At 48.8% G+C, this 20,922-nt stretch overlaps 1 protein-coding gene across 11 annotated transcripts in view; it reads right to left on the reverse strand.

The window, feature by feature from the left end:
* TRIP12 (thyroid hormone receptor interactor 12) overlaps positions 1-20,922 on the reverse strand; it is a 1,008,257-nt gene that overhangs the window by 687,869 nt on the left and 299,466 nt on the right. For all 11 annotated transcript variants that reach the window (XM_078668151.1, XM_078668159.1, XM_078668158.1 and 8 more), the window contains 2 exons: positions 13,592-13,627; positions 13,407-13,502 (listed from right to left, as the gene is read on the reverse strand). In XM_078668151.1, the coding sequence (XP_078524277.1) occupies positions 13,407-13,502; positions 13,592-13,627 (132 nt within the window). The remainder of the gene's footprint in view (positions 1-13,406; positions 13,503-13,591; positions 13,628-20,922) is intronic.

The following is a 20,922-nucleotide window of genomic DNA, read 5'->3' on the forward strand; positions in this document are numbered from 1 at the left end:
TCTGCTGGCCCTGGTGACCTTGGTTGTCACTCTGTTGTCCCTGGTGGAATGCCTGGTGTGATTGTCCTTGCTGGTTTCCACCCCTGCCGTTCGGCCTCCGTGTAGGAGTGCCCCTTCTCATCCCCCTGAATTGCAGGGCCCTCATGGATCTTGCCGTCTCATTGTCTTTCTTCAGTTGGGTGAGTTTCTCATCAACTGGGGCTCAGAACAGTGTTTCACCATTGAAGGGTGTGTTCAGGATGTTGTTCTGAACCTCAGTTTTGAAGCCTGTGATCCTGAGCCAGGCTTGCCTTCTCTCTGTGATGCCTATAGCCATCAGTCTGCTGGATGTTTCAGCCCCATCCAAGGCTGTCTTCAGGCACGAGTTAGCAATGCTTTTCCCCCCTTCCACATGGTGTGATGCCCTATCACGGTATTGCTCCGGGAGGTGCTTGAGCAATTGGCCGGTCTCATCCCAATGCTGGTATTGATGCCTATTCAGGAGGGCGTTGGAGTTAGCCATCCGCCAGTGCGTTGCGGCGTTCCTCTCTATTTTTCTGCGCGTCAGGTCCATCCTCCTGCTTTTCTTGTCAGGTGGAGGCCCAGATGATGTTGGGACGTTGGCCCTTTTTCTGGCCGTTGCAGCTATTATTGATTCTGCTGTGACGGACCCCTTGATGTAAGCAGGGTCCTGGGAGGAGAATTTGTATTTCTTCTCCGTCCTCGGCATGACTGATCTGCATGTAGCCGGGTCTTTGAACGCTTCCTTCCTCCGGTCTGTTATACTTTTCAGCATGGGCAAGAATTGGCTTCTTGTCTGCGTGGGGAGCAATGTTTCCAGCAGGAAATCCGCTTTTGGCTTCGCCTCTTCCAGCTTACCATAAGCTGCTGCTGCCTTCCTGACGACCTCATTGTATGCCCCAATGTCATCCGGCGGCGAAGGCCTAGAGGGGTATGTCTCCACAGCCTCCTCCGGGTTTTCGGCCTTGATGTCCTGCCATTCCTGGTCTTGGGCCGTCGAGGATCCCGAGCCGTAGCTTGACTTCTGCTCCCCATATTCCCCTTCTGTGTAATAGAGGTCCTCTTCGTGCTCCGAGGGCTCCGGAGTTTTCGGCGGCTCTTTGACGTCAAACTCCTCGTGCTCCTGCACCTCAGCGACGGCCGTCGCTGGCTTCGAGGGGATCTTGTAACTTTTCATCGAAGTCTTTCTTTCTCTGAAGGATGTTCTCCATCTCTGCCTCGAGCCTTATTTTCTTTCTCTCCATCTGTGCGGCCCGCTCGTCATCTAGCGTTTAGGCTCCTTTTCCTCCGAAGTCGAAGACCCTATTTCGGGGGCTTGCTTCGACGACCTTGGCTTTTCGCCGGTCTTCGGCCCCCGGGAGTCCTTCTCGAAGGATCCGCTGGGCTCTTTTTCGGAGGATGTAGCTTCGGTCGTCGAAGTTTTTGCCACCGGTTCTCCTTTCGAAGCTCTGGACTCTGACTTTCGAGAGTCTGCCTCTGGGTTTCGAGGCACTGTGGAGGTTTTCGGAGTCGTAGACTCTCCTACCTTGTCAGACGTTTTCCCATCGGTCTCTGCGACCGTGAAGTCATCTGGACCCTTGGCGATGTTGTCCTCGTCGTCGGTGGAGAGGCCCAGTTTGTAAATCGTCGGGGCCTGGCCTTTGCCCTGCATCGTGTGGTGAGCTGTCCTCTGTCTCTCTCGAACTCGGAGTGTCTTCGGGTTGAAGACAGAGCAGGCGTTGCAGTCTCTGCTCTCGTGGTCAATTGGCAGGCAGAGGTTGCAGACCGGGTGCTGGTCCTTCTGCGCGAACCTGTGGTGGCAGTTTTTGCAGAATTTAAAGGGTGTCTTGTACATTCCTGCGCTCAGGGGGCCCCCCTGTGTGCGCATTCCTCCAAGGACGTCGAAGATCTCGAAGTTCTTCCCTTTCTTCGTCGTCTATTCTCTGATGGTCTTCTCCCGATCTTCTCAGGTCGTTACCGTCGAAGAGTTGTTGTATTTCCTCCTTTTCTCCTCCAAAACTTCTGGAGCTTCACGCGATGATCCAGACCCAACGGCGGAAAAAAGAATCTGAAGATGGCGCCCAAGGGTGGGAGCTTCCGTCGGAAGCATGCCGACGTCACCGAAGGTACACCAAATGGTGGGACGTCGACACCCACCTGGGCTACAAATTTTTTTTTTTTTTATTTTTAAAAAAGACTACGATTCCGGACCCAACCACCAGATTGCGGAATATGCACAGCATAGTGAATCCAGAAAGATTCACGCTGCAAAAGGACATGGTTCCGAAAGCTGCAGACAGGCTCAGCTCATGCTAGAGCACCATTTCACATAAAACCAAGCACTCTGCCTCCAGGATTGTTAAGGCCTGCCATAGGAGTGACTTATAGGTATATATGTGTCTATATATAATGGTAGGTATAGGAATACTATACCTAAGCAAGGGGTGATTATACAACCTTGCCCCAGCTGACTGATCAGCCAGTTGTGTCAGTTTAGATGGCCAGCCAGGGGTGGCATAATACATGCTGCAGCCCCCGGTAGGCCTTGGATGCACCTATGCCCTGGGTACCTATGGTACACTATACAGGGGCTCACAACGGTGACCCAATCCCAATTAGGTATGTACCAAAGTACATGGAGTCCATTTTACAGAGAGAGCAGACAGCCTGGGGCCCTGAATAGCAGGATCCCAGGCCAACTAAGTCGAAAACCAGCTAAACAATAGGCAAAAAGTTGGGGTAACCATATAGTCGGATATCCACCTTCATACAAAAGAAATTAATTATCCAAATCAGTCAAACATCAGGTGTGGTTCAATCAACAAGGTAGTTTTCAATAATTTGGATCACCGATGCAGGGTGTTGGCGGTGGGGTATTTGTCCTATTCACAGGAGCCCTTGTGCTGGCCTTGAACCACATCCCCAATAGGAAATCAGTCAAGACCTCTTTAAAGGCAGGAGGGGCTACGAGGAGGAGACGCCTTGCTGTAGGACCTCCGTCAAGGTGTTCATCTTGACTGCCACAGAAGGGAGCTGAAGGTTCAGGACCTCAGCTGCCCTTCACCCTACCATAGCAAACAAAGCTTCCTACATAGGCACAGTAAGCTGGAAAAATCAGAATGAAATCTGGAAAGTTATCCAGTCCACGGACCTCACGTAATTCCTCATATCAGTCCATTTCTTGCTCTGGCTAGTCTTGCAAAGGGCCCAGCTTCCCCTCCAATCTTCCTCCTTCCTAGCCCTTCAAAATAAGGTAAAGGAAACAATCTAGGACCCAAGGGTGCTGTCGGCGCCAATCAGGCTCCAGGTCGTCAGGGATGTGAATGGGCTGGCACTTCCAGTGGGTGCTGGGAGTCTCGGCGTAGAGGCCAAGTCGCAGTGGCACGACCAGCATCGGTCTAGATCCACTACTGGATCCATTGGGGGGTGGGTCGTCATAGGAGCAGCCAGCGTGGAACCAAATGGAGTCCTCTCTGAGCCTACGGGGCCATAAGGCATGTCGGGAGAGTCAGGCTGCCCAAATATCAGGCACTTGGCATCATAAAATTACTTGAGCTGGGCAGGGGTCGCTCCGGCTCCGGGGCAGGTGAGGGAAGCGCAGAGCTGACGCAGGTTCAACCAAACAAGGCCTAGAGCGCTGAGACTCCTCCGTCGTGTCGGATGACCTACCAATGGGGAGAAGTTGAAGCACGCTTTAAATTCTTTTGTTCATGCTTCTTACCTGACCGGCTCGGAGACTGAGTGGGAAGACGAAGATTTGGGGCTCCCAGAGCAGTGCCGGCCCGTCCTCTCAACTGGAACTGAGAACAAGACCTTCGAGGCGAATAACACAGTGCTAAACACGGGGCTCCAAGCAGCTTTAGGGACCGCTCCCTCTAAGCTTTCGGAGCCATAGCCCGGCAGTCGAAGTACGACTTCGAGTCGTGGTCGCACTCCTGCCACAAAAGACAAGCCAGATGTAAGTCTGTAAACAACAAAGCACGGTGAGAGGCACCAAACAGCTTGAATCCAGAAGTCTTCTTGGACATCCTACACATCAAAACAATATTAGACTACTGGTACAGAAAGAAAAGAACTGATGGCGCCTATATAGGTGACATGGACATCACAACAGCGGAGAGGATGCCGACTACGTCACGCGGAGCCAACCAATGCCACTGAACGGCGCAGAACAGTCTTGCTGGATGAAAAATCTTCTGAATTCAGTCTGACGGCTGGGAAGGAGTAGTTTCTGTCCTGTAACTCCAGTTCTGTAGTAGGGGTATCTCTGTTATAGTCATAATCTAGTGAATAGTCCTGCCCATGTGCGTGGACCCCGGAGCAATCAAAATAATCTCTTAAGTTGTCAAAAAATGCAGACCTACACAGACACTTAAGAGAGAATTTAAAGACAGATAATGCAGCCTATATCCACAGGCTACACTGTCCAGTACTTCAACTAGAAATTCCACACAAAAATCCACAAACAGCACAGCCTGTCCAGATTTCTCCACATTGAAAAACTTACTTTTACCAGCAAAACCCTCTGGAATGATAAGAGAGGAAGGAGTGGACAGACAAGCCCCATAGGCTGCCATTATGTGGCTCAGAACAGGATACTGTGCCTTTAAGAAAACTTTCCAGAACTCTCTCAGTATCCCAGAAAGCACAGCAGGTCCCTTTTGCTTGCAGTTCTTTTTGAAGGCGTAACACGCCAGACCTGTAGCATTCCTACATGAATATCTCTCTCCACCGGGGAGGAGGGTGGGCGCTTATGACTATAACAGAGATACCCCTACTACAGAACTGGAGTTACAGGACAGAAACTACTCCTTCTGTAGTAGGGGATCTCTGTGTATAGTCATAATCTAGTGAATAGAATGGCAAGCCCATCACCAAAGCGGCGGTGGAGAAAAGAGAAATAACACCACTACTGTGCGAACAGATTTCGCAGCGAAGCCTGCCCAACCTGAGCGTCTGTCCTGGCATCAGTGTCCAGACAGTAATGCTTAGCAAAGGTATGGACCGACTTCCAAGTGGCCGCCTTGCAGATTTCTGCAATTGGAACATTACGGAGCAAAGCAGTCGTGGCAGCTTTGCCCCTGGTGGAATGAGCCTTAGGTTTACCCCCAAAGGTCTTATTAGCCTTCTGGTAACACAATTGTATACAGGACACAATCCACCTCGAGATGAACTGTTTTGAGGTAGCAAGACAGGTCCTGACTGATCCATAATTGATAAACAATTTGTCTGACCTACGAATGTCTTTGGTTTTATCCAGATAAAATTTCAATACCCTCCCGACATCCAGGGAATGCAGAGACCTTTCCGCTGGAGTTGAAGGGTTCTGAAAAAACGTAGGTAAAGTTATGGTCTGGTTAACATGGAAATCAGATATAACCTTTGGAAGAAATTTAGGGTGAGTACGCATAACAACCTTAGCAGCATGAAATACAGTATAAGGTTCTTGGCAACACAACGCCTGAATTTCACTCACCCTGCGGGCCGATGTAATGGCCACGAGGAACGCCTCCTTCCAGGACAGGTGCTGCAACGAAGCCTTATGAATAGGTTCAAAAGGCTCCTTCATCAATCTGGACAGCACCACGTTCAATTCCCATGAAGGCGAAGGAAGCCGGACAGGAGGGAACACTTTCTTCAAGCCTTCCAAAAAATCTTTGATCACAGGGATCTGGAAGAAGGGAGTCTGTGAAGGGCATTTCCTGTAGGCAGTCAGCACAGCGAGATGAACCTTAATGGAATGGACATTAAGGCCAGACTGCGCCAAATGTAGAAGATACGGAAGGATGACATCTTCCATACACGTCGTAGGGTTATAGTTCTTGGACTTGCACCAGATGCAAAATCTCTTCCACTTGTAAGCATAGGAAGTCCTAGTGGAAGGTCGCTTAGCCTCCTTCAGTATGTCCATACAATCTTCTGATAGATTCAAATGGCCATATTGCACTATCTAAGGAGCCATGCCGCCAAACTCAAAGACGAGAGGTTGGGGTGCACCATCTGCCCCCCGAACTTCGTGAGAAGGTCCGGCCGGCACGGCAGCCGTATGCAAGGAAGGAGAGACCGGTGAAGCAGGCCCGTGAACCACCACTGCCTGGGCCATTCCGGGTCAATCAGGATTATCCGCGCCCTGGACTGGGACAGCTTGATGAGCACCGCCGGAATCAGGGGAATGGGTGGAAAAGAGTACAGGAAGCTGTTCGACCAGTTGATCCATAACGCATTCCCCAGCGTCCCCTGCTGGTAGTACCTGGAGGCGAAGTCTCGGCATTTGCTGTTTTCGGCGGTGGCGAACAGATCTACGTCTGGAGTCCCCCTCCTTGCGAAGACTTCTCCTAGTACTTCGTCGTTTATGACCCATTCGTGGTTTTCCTAAATCAGTCTGCTCAGTGCGTCCGCCTGAACATTCTGCACACCTGGTAGCTGGGTAGCCGTTATCGTCAGTCCTCTGGCTAGAAGCCAGCGCCAGATCGCCTGCGCCTCCTGCGACAGAATGCGCGATCTCGAGCCCCCCTGCTTATTGAGGTAATACATCGTGGTCGTATTGTCCGTCTGTACGAGCAGAGAGTCTGGAAGGACGGATGAAAGGCCTTCAGTGCCAAGTGAACAGCTCTGAGTTCCAGGAAATTGATGTGGTACATGGACTACGTCTGGGACCACGTCCCTTGAATCTGTAAGTCTCTGGAGTGTGCTCCCCAGCCGTGGAGAGACGCATCCGTCACGATAGTCTGTGTGGGAATGTCCTTGTGGAAGGGAACCCCTCTGAGGAGATTCTCCGCTGAACACCACCACTTCAGAGACTGAAGAGCATGTAGAGACAGTCGTATCTGGTCGTCCCAAGATCCTTTCCTCTGATCCTCCAAGCACTCCTGCAATGGTCTCGTGTGCAGCCATGCGTGTGGCGTTAGGAAGATACAAGAGGCCATCGACCCCAGTAGAGAAGACACCATCCTCACTGTTGTAGATGGAGCGGTCATAAGAGCCTGAACCTTCCGAAGGAGTGATAATCTTCTCTCCTCCGAAGGAGACACGCTTGCCGACAGCGTATTGATGGAGGCTCCCAAGTACTGTATGTACTGGACCGGAGTCGGGACCCCAGCTTGTTCAAGAGAACGCACGTCTTCTGGAAGTGCGCTTGAGCTTCCGAGAAGGAGGAGGCCTTGATCAACCAATCGTTCAGGTACGGGTAGACAAACACCTTGTTCTCCCTCAGGTGTGCAGCTACCACTGCCATGCACTTCGAGAATGTCCTGGGCACAGACTTCAGCCCGAATGGCAGTACTGTGTACTGATAACGATTGGCGCCGACTTGGAATCGCAGGAACTTCCTGTGTTTGTGTGCAATGGGCACATGGCAGTACGCATCCTGTAGGTCTATAGCACATAGCCAGTCTCCCTGTTGCAGCTGAGGATAAATCTGATGCGACAGCATGCAAAATTTCTCTCTGCGAATCTACTTGTTTGCTTGTCGCAAATCCAGAATGGGCCTGAACTCGTTCTTGTCCTTCTTGCGAACCAGAAAGAACCAGGAGTACAGACCTCTTCCCCTTTGAGACAGAGTTACGTCTTCTATCGCTCTTTTCCTTAACAGGATATCGGCCTCCGCCTGGAGCTCGCGCAGCTGAAACTGCGAGCTGACCGGCGGAATTGCTGGAGGCGGGCTGGTGAACCTAAGACTGTATCCATTGCAAACAATATTCAGCACCCACTTGTCCCGAGTAATTTTTCTCCACTGCCAGAAAAAATTGAACGCTTCCCCCCACCGGAGTGGGTAACGGATGTAGGGGAAGTAACCGCTTAGGGCCTATCCCCAGCCGGGTCCTTGTTTGCCGCTGCGGACTGCTGACCTTTGCCCTTCTGGAAGGGCCTCCGGAACTGCTGCTGCTGCTGTCCCGAAGTCTGCCCTCGCCCTCTGCCTTGCACCCCAAACCGTCTCTGGAACAGGCGGTAGGTCTTCTCCTTGGGCTTCTCCAACCAGACAGCCGTCAGGGTCTCGGCCTCCGCTTTCATGCGGGCCATTTCGTCGTCCGCATGCTTGCCAAACAGAGTTTCCCCCGAGAACGGCAGGTTGGCAACCCGTTGTTGGGCCTCTGGCTTGAGCGATGTAATGCGAAGCCAAGCGTGGCACCGTTGGTTGACACCATGGCAATATCCATGCGCCGCCAGAAGGGACACATCAGCAGCCGTGCTGATGACTTGGTTCGACACCAATAGTCCCTCATTGAGAATCTCTTGAAAGTCCTCTTTCTTCTCTCGAGGAAGGAGCTCAGCGAATTGCTGGAGGGATTCCCACAGGGCTCGATCATATCGCCCTAGTAAAGCCGCGGCACTTGCAGCTTTCATTGCAGTAGACGCCGTCCCACAGACCTTCCTGCCAGCTGAGTCTAACCAGCGGCTCTCCTTATCAGGAGGTACCGTGGACGACGGGGTGGTGGCATGCTGCTTCCTAGCAGCCGTCACTATGACCGAGTACGGTGGCGGATCCATCCTGAGAAAGGCCGGTTCAGAATCCGGAGCCCGGTACTTCTTGAGGAGCCTGGAGGGAGCCGCCTTCGTCACCGCCGGAGTGAGAAACAACTCCTGAGCGGGCTCTACCAATCCTGGTACTAGGGGTAGCAACGGCCGAGACAGGTGCTTTTTATGTAGCGTCTCGAAAATCACGGACGGCGTGGGCACCATCAACGTGATGCCCAACTTCGCCGCACCCCTCAGCAGGACATCTTGAAATGAGACTATGTTGTCCACTGGCGACACCCTCATCCCCGGGGATTCCGACGTCGGTGAGTAGTCCCTGGTCCCTGAAGAGCCCAATGGGATCTTGATCTGTGCCTCCTGTGGCGTCGCCTTGATCTTGTCGACGAACGGTGACGACTCAGCGATCTCTCCTTCAGTCAGGAATGAGAACGCGATTTCCTCGGCTTCGGACGCTCCGCAGGTCTCAAAGGAGCCGGAGACTGCGGCCTGACCGGGACCCTCGGCTGAGGAGTCCCCTTAGGAGGCGTCAGGTACCGTGGCAGCGAAAAAGACCTCGGCGGAACCGGTGGCAGTCCTTGAGGAGGTATCAGAGGCTGACCATGAGGTGGAACCCGAGGTGGAAGTGGAGGTGGAGTGGGATTCCGTGGCGGAGGATCCTTGGGCAAGGGAGGAGGAGGAGTAGCAGATCTTGGCTTGGGAGGTGTATATACCTCGGAATACACAGAGCCCTGTGACTCCCTCTTCTTCTTAGGCGGAGGCGATGTAGTGTCTCCTATTGGAGACCGTCGCCGAGGCGCCCCAGCGGACCCAGAGGGACTCCTGGCGCTAGAACTCATTCTGCGCTTCCTTGGCGTCGAAGAGCTTCGTCTCGACGTCGACAGGCGCCCCCTTCTCAACGTTGAGTCACGTTTGGACGATGAACGTCTTTTCCTCGACGGCGATCGTTTCCTTCGCGACGGCGAAAGTCTTCTCGACGGCGACCCCCATCTCGACACCAAACGTCCTCTCGACGACGACCTCCTCCTCCTCCTCTTTGACGACGGCGAGCGGCGGTGTCGCCTCGACGGCGAGCGCAGACGCCGGGCCGAACTCCTTCGACGACGATGACTAGATGACGACGATGACACAGTCAACGGCGATCTCGACGGTGGCCTCGTCAGTCCCGTCGACGCCGCTTCAACCCAGAGCCCTGGGGAGACTGGGAACAGACTGCTGTCATCCCTCTCGACGCAGTCGTCGATGCTATCGACGTCGGTGGAGAAACAGGACGTTTGCTGGTCTTCCTGCCTCTGGGGAGCCCCCCAGAGGCCTCCGCATGGGCAGATGAAGCATGCCCAGACCCACCTTGTGTCTGCAGTCTTCTATCTTCCAGGCCTTGGAGCCTGATCTTCATCCTCTCTCTCAGGGTCCTGGTGGATAATGTCTGGCAGATGCCACACTCCTCTGGGACATGAGAAGGGGGAAGGCAGACTATGCACACCTCATGTGGGTCCGACTTGGCCTTCTTCCTCGGACACTCCGGGCATTTGTCAAACAAAGTTTTTGACAAATAAAAGAGTGCACCAAGACACACACAAGGAAGAAAACACCAAAGTACTTCAATAAAAGCACTAACATCCTTGAAAAAGTGAAAAATCACCAAATAAACCCTTGGAACGGGAGAGCTCAATGCTCCAGGGTCCTGCTTGCAGGAGCCGGAAAAAAGAACTGAAAGTAAAAGGGACCTGCTGTGCATTCTGGGATACTGAGAGAGTTCTGGAAAGTTTTCTTAAAGGCACAGTATCCTGTTCTGAGTCACATAATGGCAGCCTATGGGGCTTGTATGTCCACTCCTTCCTCTCTATCATTCCAGAGGGTTTTGCTGGTAAAAGCAAGTTTTTCAATGTGGAGAAATCTAGACAGGCTGTGCTGTTTGTGGATTTTTGGTGGAATTTCTAGTTGAAGTACTGGACAATGTAGCCTGTGGATATAGGCTGCATTATCGGTCTTTAAATTCTCTCTTAAGTGTCTGTGCAGGTCTGCATTTTTTGACAACTTAAGAGATTATTTTGATTGCTCCGCGGTCCACGCACATGGGCGGGACTATTCACTAGATTATGACTATACACAGAGATCCCCTACTACAGAAATTTTAACGGAAGGAATCTGCCGCTAGATGTCTATCATTTTGTAAAAATTCATATTTAAAAAAGTACCTACTTGATAACAAAGTTCTTGGTATCAACATTCGTATAAAAATACAACTAATTGTTCTAAATTAGTCTCGGGTTTATGCGTGAGTGCATGTCTCAGTTATTGCCTCTGTGAGTACAAACCTATGGATAACTGCATGAATACACTACCTCAATAGAGAGCCTTTGTTGTTATCATTTTAACCTCTGTATACCAATAAGGGTAGTCTTGACTCTTAACACGGTGTTCCTCATTTTGGTCCACTATATAAAGAGCCAGAATCCTACACTTGTAACAGACAGAAAAGTTGCAAAAAGATGCTTTTGTGACAGACAGTTTTAGCTTAAAATACTTGGCTTTTACTGTAGGTAATAGTTTGTTATTTCTTGTTCTTGCAATGTATAAAGGATATGCTTCCTCATCTACTATCAGAAATAGCGTTCACTAAATCGACGTCAGTTGCAGACCTCTTGATCCCCATCATCTTACTTTTCATCTTCTCAAAATACCAGGGTGACCCATATGGTGGTCGTTTTCTTTTACACTAAATAGGGACAAGTGACAGATTGTGAATATTGGGATTGTTGCATAGGTTTTCCTTCGCAATGTGAATGTCGGCAAATATTCAATATGGCAAGGACGATTCCTTCTTTGCCTTTCAAGACTGATTTCTCATTAACAGCAAAGAGGAGTTCCAGCCTGACAATCATAAGGTTGCTTTAGCTTATTTCTTAGCAGCTCACAACTAAAGTTCTTCCAGTCTCTCTTCACCTTACTCGACATATTTTCTCCTCTTGATATTTTGATTTAAACTAGATACAGATTTGCTGGACACATTCAGTCGTCCCATATTCCCTCTTTAATGTGTTCACGATGTCTTCTGCTATGATATCAACCCTGGTTGATCAAAATTATTCCATTGTCCAGATACCTAGTCTGAGAACACTATGATGGGCTTTTACTTTTCTGTTTCAATCATTATGCAGCAAATCCTGCCCAGATCTCATCACATTCTCCGTTCAGCAGAGGAACTTCTACTGGGAAAGATCTCTGGCACAGATGTACAGGAAGGATGATTTTTTCTGGGGAGTCCGTGGTTACTGGGCAGTGCCCTGTGCACAGTTTGTTTGTTTACCATTAGTACCTCAGTGCCACAATATTAATGCAATCCAATTTAATGCCAAAGTTTCTTCATTTGTGCACTTGACTAATGGTAGCAAAGATCAGCATCAAAGTTTATTTTAGGAGGTGAAGGGGTGCTAGGCACTCAGATAAAGTATGAAAAAGAAAATAACTCAAACACTTAAGTAATTTCTTCAATTCACAAAAAGAAAAGTTTGTTAAAATCTAAGTAGATGATTCAGTCAAAAATAAAGTGCATAAAATAAAGAAGCAATGAGAAACAACCACAAAAGGTACTGTGTTTAGCACTAGAATTCTAATAACAGATGACGTATGGCACATGTTAAAATATGGAGCTTAGTTTGCATTATCTCAGGACTCTGAAGTCTGCAAGATCGCTCTTAAGCAAACAATTTCCTAAGTTTGCCAAAAAAGATACAGATGAGGACCCTGGACCAAGTTATTGGCCTGGGAGAAGAACTACATCAGCATATCAGTAGTGGGGAAAAGGCTGTCCATCTCCTCTTCCTTCTGGAGGAAAAGAACGGCATTGAGGCACCATACAGGCATGAGATTGGCCAAGAACGATGTACAAGGGTGAAAGTGTAACCTCTTGAGCCAACTGATGCTTAGTTTCGTATTGGGCAGATGTTCGAGGACCTTGTGCCCCATGCCTGAAACATTATGTTGAGCTACCTTCAAACAAAGGCTTCAAATAGCTAGCTGCAGTGCAGGCATCCCTGAGGAGCATGTCAGCTACTCCCGGGTGATGCGGTCTAGTTCCGGGGCAGGCAGGTTGCTTACAAGTCTTTGGCTAAATTACTAGGGCAAGGCAACTCAACAGGTTTCAAACTCTGGCTCAATTGGAGGCTGCACCCACCATGGTGTGAATGTTCCCTTGCCTATACCAGGTTCACCAAATGAGGGTGCTAATTCAAGTATACCTTGATGTACGTATTTCTCGGTGGAGGATCCCTGCACTTTAAGATTACTACTGGTGTAACATTTAGGGAACTACACAAATGTTCACATACAAAGTACATTGGAGATTCAATTCCAAAGTAGGGCACCTACAACAGTCACACTTGAAGCAAACTCTGGATAGTAAACTAGATATAGATATATTGATTGTAAAAGAGAACAGAACAACCATAAAGGGGACTCAAAACTGTACAAACCTCTAAAAGAAGAGAGAAATGTAGTGAAAAAGATACTAACTGGTGAGACTAGCAATCAACATCTGAAAGTGCAACAGAATGGAATGCAGAAAGATTATTAACAAACGTTAAATAAGCATGGATTTTTTAGCAAACCCAAGCCAAACAGCCACAAAATATGGCACTACAACCAATAAGTCAATTTGAGTACACTGCGGAAACTGTAAAAATTTGCAAAAGAGCCTCCCCATATCTAAAATAAATATGGAGACAAAGATTATCAGTAGCACAAAAACTAAACTGTTTGATGTTCCATTTAAGCATTATGATCTTTAGATAAATGTAAAAAATATTTTTGCAAGCAGAAGCTAGATTAGATTCCATTACACTGAAGTAAAATTATCAGTCATACTAGTTACAAAAACGATACACTGGACAAAGAATGCAATTGTTCTTAAAGGACGTCTAGCTTGCCTCCTTAATTGCTATTACAATATTTACCTTTTCCAAAAAGACTGGGATTGCATCAACAACTACAGCAGATGATCTAGGAAGTGCTTCCATCATGTATGTTAAGGCTCGACAGGCATGGTTCATCTGTAGAAGAAACGAGTATTTTCACCTACTGCTCAACAATCGAGAAACAAGTTCAAATACATGCCATGTTTAAAAATCTGTGTACTTACAATATCAAAGTTATGCTCCATCTGCAGCAATGTTATCTGTAAATAATAGAAGGGAAAATATTTTCATAAGAGTAAAAGACAGTCTTTGACACTTTTCAGCTACAGAAAACCAACCATTTCTGACTCGGTCAAGAAGTTTTTACAACGTGAACAAATGCATTTCGCCACATGGGAAAGTTTACTGTCAAAAACTTTAAATGGTTCAATGGTTACCAAAGGCATATAAATTAGTTCTACCAACATAAAACACAGAACATGCTGAATGGGTCCAGTGGCATTTGCAGTGGAAAGTTCAAAGACACTTAGATGACTAGGGTTTGTGTTTTACATGAAATACCAAAGCAAAGCAGAGTTACCTCAAGGGATAAAGGATGTAGAAGAAGAAAAAAAAAAAGAGGGAAACTGTAATGAGTTTACTAACTTAAAATCTGGTGATGTAACTGATTGCCTGCACTAAAATATCCATTATTCAAGCAGCTTTCACTTCAAGTATTAAATTAGCTCCCCCTCTACCATCAGGGTAGATTACAGAGCTAGGTTTGGCAAAAGAAGACAGCCTAGGGAGAAGGAATAAATAGAATGGGTCCCTTCTCCTGTACCAGCTCTGGTGTTGCCAGTAGTTCTAGCTCCGGTTCTTTGGTCTAGACTTTGATCAACTGGTTTTTCTCTCGAGGGGCAGAGTGGAATCTTGTATTCCTTTAAGAAATCGTCAAACTATTTCTTCCTCTATTTTATGCCTCCATTTCTGCCTGGATACATCTTTTCTTTGTCTCTATGTTGAGCACTTTTCTTTTTGACTTGGACATCCACCGCCAGTGCCTTTTTGTTGGTGAAGAAGTTTTGTCATTGTGGGCTGAATTCTCCCTCATGTTCTCTCAATCACTTTCGGAGGACAAGCCGGTTCCGAGGGTTTGCCTCCTACAATATCTTTGTGTTTACATCAGCAAGACTTTTGGGGCTTTTGTTTGATTTGTCAACTTGGAAGCCAAGGTAGACTTCTTGTATTTGGGGCCCCTTTCAGCTCTTTCCCCGAACTCTCCTGCAGTATTCTGTGTTTTCTGCCCTCTGCATCCTTTGGGGATTGTGTCTAAGCACATTCTTCTCAGCGTTGATTGTCTCAGCACCAGAGCCCAGCCATTGTACTACTTGTATGGTCATCGTAGGCTTCCTCTCTCCTGCAGATCTGCATTTGCCCTTGTGCCATGGCTTAGTGTGCCCACCTTTGTTTCTCCACTACTTTGAGGATCTTTGGCCGGACTCAGCCTAGGCATCTCAGCCATAAGATTTGTGGCCCTTGGGTAGACACAAATTGCTATCCTTCTGAGAAACCCTGTGGTGGCATTAACGGCAGAAAATGAACAGAGCGTGCTCCATGTCCCAAATGCATTCTCCGGGCCACGTGGAAGATGACCCCGTGATGTACTAAGGTTGAAAAAGCTAGAGATCAGGTGATCCTCTTTAACACCTGTGAGAAAGTGCCATCTTTCTTGCATGGCATGCCCCCACTTTTTGCTGAATTGCTCATGTACTTTGACTGAGTGTGCCCTGGGCTCCTGCTAATCAGGTGCCCAGGGCCTGTGTTTCTTCCCTAAAACTGTGTTGAAACCTAAACCCAATTGGAATCTCTGGGAACATGTCAGTCCCTGGTAAATGGTACCCTGGGTATCCAGGGCACTGTGACCAGAGAAGACCCCTAAGGACTGCAGCACTTATTGTGCCACCCTTAAGGGCCCTGTACCCTGACACACACACACACACACACACACACACTGCCTCTGCAGGCTGAGTGTCTTGGTGCAGAACTAAACGGAGTCGACATGGCACACATCCCTGTGTGCAATGCCCCCAAACAAACTTCCCTGGCATACCTCAGTCACCACTCTAGCTGGGTGCACTATGCCAGTGGTGTGGGCACAGGTGCGTGAGCCCTGTGCCCCACAATACCCAGAGCCATTCCTGGGCACTGTAAGTGCAGTGATGCCATTAAGAGTATATGGTGCTGGGAGGTTGTCGTTACGAACTCCACAGCACCATAATGGCTAAACTGAAGACTGAGAAGTTTGATATCAAACTTCTCAGCACATTAAACCCGCACTGATGCCAGTGTGGGATTTAATGCCAGATGCACGACGGAGGGCATGTTACAGATGCCCCTGAAACCTAACCAACTCCCAGTGTCCTGACTGCGTGGCTACCACCACCAGACATGCTTCTCGACCCCTGGGTCGAGAGCTTGCCGCTCTCGGAGGCCTGAAACAATGCACATCCTGGGACGAGGTGCCAAGCCTCCTCCCCCAGGATGGGAAGGGGAAGCTTCAAAGGCATGCCGCCTTTGTGAGCTTCTCCAGGCCACTTGCTGTACTCCGCAACTGGCCCGAACCGGTTCTAACCCCTACTCTGGCGGGAAGACAGGCGGGAAACCTTAAGTGGGGAAAGGGGGTGTGCCAGCCTCTGCCAACCCAACCCCTCAGGTGGGAGGTGAGGTGAAGCACAACTCCGGGTTACTGCCATCTTGAGGATGGGGAGTCCTACCCAATCAGAGCTAGGTTCCAGCCCCCCTGCCACTGGAGAGTTGCTGGCTAGGGGGTGTACTCACCCCAGGACAGGCACCCATTGGTCCCTGCCCTTGCCCTACCTGTATTACACCTAAATTTAGTATTTAGGGTCACCCTGAACCTTCCTTCCTCAGATCCCGATTTTGAAACAAGAAGAAGAAAAAAGACATGCCATGCAGCTTCTAACAAGATGACAACACCAACTGACTTGGCCGCAGCCCTGTCGATTCTTGAACCTGCTCCTGCTAAATCCCGGAGTCTCCTGGGGTCAGCAACCTCGAAAAACCCAGAGGACCTGACTGCCTTACTCATCTAAAGACTGGGACCCCCACGACCAGTGGTTATGCTCAAACAGCAACAAACCCTGGTGCCAGCCAGGAACCGTGAATCCAGCACACTCTGTACCCGCCGAGCCCGGCCCGTGCCTGAGTGAACAAAGACCACAAGGACGTCCCCAGGCGACTGTGACCAGGAATCCAGCACCCAAGGACCCTCCTCGACGCTCCAGACGATGCCTGCATCCTCACAACCAGGGAAGCCTCCCACCGCGACCAGCTGAGGGTAATATTTCCCAATGCCAAAAGACACCCCTGCACCTGGCGCCCCATAGCCCCCTGTGCCCAACTCCTGGGTGTCTACCTATCCTCCAAGATCCCAACTTTCTTCTCGAAGTGGTGGTCGCACCTGAACAATCTCTGTCCCCAAGCCTGCAGCCTTTGTTCAACTTCAAATTCTCCCATTGAAATACATTGGGCGGCCGAAGGTCCAAAAGCACCCAGCACCCAGTCGCCCGAGTGCCACTGGGAGTGCAGCATTTATCCTACTCTACTTCCCCACTTGCCCTGAGTAAGTGAACAGGAGCTCAGCTCCCACAGCCGCGTGGTCTGCCTGCTAGCAGCCACCAACCAAAGGCCCACTATCCTCCATAGGGTAACATTGGGCCTACTCACTTTGCACCCGGCTGCCCAAGTGACGCTGAGGGTGTAACAACTGTACTTACCTGATCCTGGGAGACCCCAGAGTCTACCTCCAGAACCTTAACTCTGCCAGCCGAGTACTTACCCAAAGACCGATAACTTGATTTTCTCCATAGGGTAACATTGGCTGGGTTTCACTCAGAATTTCTCTTAACCCCTTCGCTGCCAGGCCTTTACCCCCTCCTATGCCACGCCTTTTTTTGGCTATTTGGGGTAGTGCGCGCTGAAGCCCCTGTAACTTTGACAACATAAGGTATCCAAGCCAAATTTGCGTCCTTTTCTTCCAACATTATGCGGATTCTAAAGGTACTTAGGGTTTGTGGATTCCCCAAGAGGTGTTTTTTGGTGAAAATGGGCTGCAAATGAAAGCGTCTGGGTTTTTCCCTGCAAATGTTTTCAAAAAAGGGGTTGTGGGGCTGAAATCACCATTTTCCGAGCTCTTAGGGGATACCAGACTTTAGTCAGAAACCCAATTTTTTTTTTTTACAGTTTTGGCATTTTTCTGGGACATAGCCTATTTTTTTATTTTTTGTGCTTTCGACCTCCTTCCAGTTAATGGTAGAAATGGGTACAAAAGCAATAATGGACCCTGGATAGCTATACATTTTAGAGAAGTAGACAAAATTCTCAATTTAGCAAAGGGTCATTTGTGTAGATCCATCAAGGTTTCTTTATAGAAACTAACAGTTACATATAGGATAAATTGAAAATTAGTTGCAAAAAACAGCCTGTGTCAACGTTTTGACCTGTAACTCCTAATTATGACAGCTCTTTGAAAGCAATATACCGTTACATCCGCTGGACATTACTGGTTGTGGGGATATATAGGACTTGTAGGTTCACCAAGAACCCGACGAACCCAGAGCCAAAAACTGAGCAGCAACTTGCAATGGTTTTTTATTATATACCGGGTATATCGTTATTATTCTGGAAAAATGTGTACATGGAAAAATCGGTATGAAAGACACCTATGTACTACTGAAATGGGAACAAAATATAGAGTTTAGAAACAGATATTTGCACATTTCCGAAATTGGGAATACTCATACTAGCATGAGAATTATCGGTCGTTTTTTAAAATGACTTCTTTTTTACACAATGTCTTTCATTTGGAAGACAGAAATACGTCAATAGGTAATAACAGTTCCTTTACAAATCTGAATTACCCTAAGCCATCCGATAAAAATGGTACCTCACTTGTGTGGGTAGGCATAGTGTCCACGACAGGAAATGGCTCAAAACCCAGCGTGAACACACCACATTTTCACAATAAAAAATTACACTTTTTTAGCAAAGTGCCTAGCTGTAATTTTTAAACCCTAGCTTTGTCCTAACCTAGGGAAACCTAGCAAACCTATACATATATGAAAACTAGACCCCCAGGGGTATCCATGGTGGGGTGACTTGACTGCCTCTCACCAGGTTCTATTACCCAGAATCCCTTGCAAACCTAAATGTTTGAAAAAAAATAATAATTCACATTTTCCTCACATTTCTTTGGTGTAAAGTTCTGGAATTTATGTGGATCCACAAATTTCCACCCACCCCACGTTCCCTAAAGTCTTCCGAGAAAAATGGTACCTCACTTGTGTGGGTCGGTCTAGTGCCCGTGACAGGAAACGGCGCAAAATCGCAACGTGGACACACCTTAATTTCGCAATGAAAAATGACCCTTTTTTGGCAAAGTGCCTAGCTGTAGTTTTTTTAACCATAGCTCTGCCGGCATCTAAGGGAACCTAGCAAACCTATACATTTTTTAAAACTAGACACCCAGGGAAATCCAGAATGGGGTGACTGGACTGCCTCCCACCAGGCTCAGTTACCCAAAATCCCAAGCAAACCTAAAAAATTATCAAAAACCCCAAAAATGTCCCCACATTTCTACGGTGCAAAGTTTGGGAATCTGTGTGGATCCACAAATTTCCACCCACCCCGCGTTTCCCAAGTCGTCCGAGAAAAATGGTAACTCACTTGTGTGGGTCAGCCTAGTGCCCGCGACAGGCAAGGGCCCAAAACCTACTGAGGAGACATCAAAATTACCTATCACAAAACAATCTGGTTTTGCAAAAGGGGGTCACATACCTCCTTGGAATCCCCCAGGTGTCTAGTTTTTAGAAATGTGTGGGTTTGGTAGGTTTCCCTAGGTGGCCGCCGAGCACCGGGCCAAAAAGCCAGGTGACCCCCCCTTGCAAAACCAGGTAGTTTTGAGATAGGCAATTTAGATGTTGCCGCAATATGTTTTGGGCCCTTGCCTGTCGCTGGTACTTGGGCCTCCCACACGAGTGAGGCACTGTTTTTATCGGGGGACCCGGGGGAACGCTGGGTGGTATGAAATTTGTGTCAGCCCGGTGATGCCACAACTTTCCCTCACGAAAATGTGAAAAAAGTGATTTTTTTTCAGCTAAATTTGAGGTTTGCAGGGCATTCTGGGTAAGGAAACATTGGGGGATCCATGCAAGCCATACCTCCCTGGAATCCCCCGGGGGTCTAGTTTTCAGAAATGTGTGGGTTTGGTAGGTTTCCACCACAGAAATTTGAGGAAAATGTTATTTTGGACACATTTTTAGGTGTGCAAGGGATTCCGGGTAACAGAACCTGGTGAAAGCCAGTCAAGTCACCCCATCCTGGATTCCCCTCGGTGTCTAGTTTTAAAAAATGTACAGGTTTGCTAGATTTCCCTACGTGCCAGCTGGGCTAGGGCCCACATTCCACAGGTAGACAGAGTGTTAAAAAAAAGTTTGAGCCCAGTGGGCTTTCTGCCGGGGGGGGGGGGAATAGGGGGAGGGGGTTTCATCCCAATATGCCCGTAAAGGGGCAAAAGAGACTGGCTAATTTTTGTGGGGATGGGGGCATTGGTATGACCATTTTGGGCAGCCCCCACGCATAAAAAAAGCCTGCGTACTCGCTGGCGCCTAGAGGGAATTTCTCTGGGGGTGGGGTGGGGGTATTGTCATGCCCTTTTTGGGCATCCCCTACACTAATAAAACAAAAAAATCCATGAATTCTAGCGGGCTTTCAGCGCCAGATTGGGGGCTACAGCTCCCATCTGCCTCCAGGGGGGGGCAGAAAGACTAATTAGGGGGTGGGGGGGTATTGTCGTGTCCGTTTCGGGCAGCCCACACCCTAAAAACAATTGCGTCAAAAAATCCCTGGTGGATAGTGGGCTTTCTCCACCTCTGGTAGGATGTAATGGTGTTGGGCGGTGGGGGCATACCACTCTAAAAACAAATGTGCAAAAAAAAATCCTTGGCGTCACGTGGGCTCTCTTTCCTCCCCCGGGAGCAGATTGGGGGCTACTGTCCGTATCTGTCCCCCAGGGGGGGGGGGGGGAGGGGAGGGGGGCAAAAAGTCTGTAATGGTGGCGGGAGGTTGGCGGAATTGGCATTCCCATTTTGGGCAGCCCTCACCCTAAATCACAAGTTACCTTCTGTAACGATATATCCGTAAGAAACAGTAGTTAGTGTTAGATTCCCTACCTTAGAATATCCCCAGGCGTCCGACTGGATCTGGAAAGTTTTGCGTAGCAGTGCCCCTGCGCGTCGGTAGGCGTCGACTGCGGCTCCACGTCAGTCGTCGGCACAGGGATGATGTCGGAGTACTTCGACGCCACCCTCACGCGCTGACGTCAGTTCTTATACACAGCTTTTGCGCGTCAGAAACCCAGAGCCATGATAAAAACCAACACTGGTGCCAAGAAACTAGGGCCCTCAAAGGGAATACCGTAACCCTAGATATCGGTTCGCAGAACGGGGAGGATGGGTGGGGCGGTAAGAAATCTAACACTAACTACTGTTTCTTA

Source organism: Lissotriton helveticus, chromosome 11 (genome assembly GCF_964261635.1).
Source record: "Lissotriton helveticus chromosome 11, aLisHel1.1, whole genome shotgun sequence".
Taxonomy (NCBI): Eukaryota; Metazoa; Chordata; class Amphibia; order Caudata; family Salamandridae; genus Lissotriton; species Lissotriton helveticus.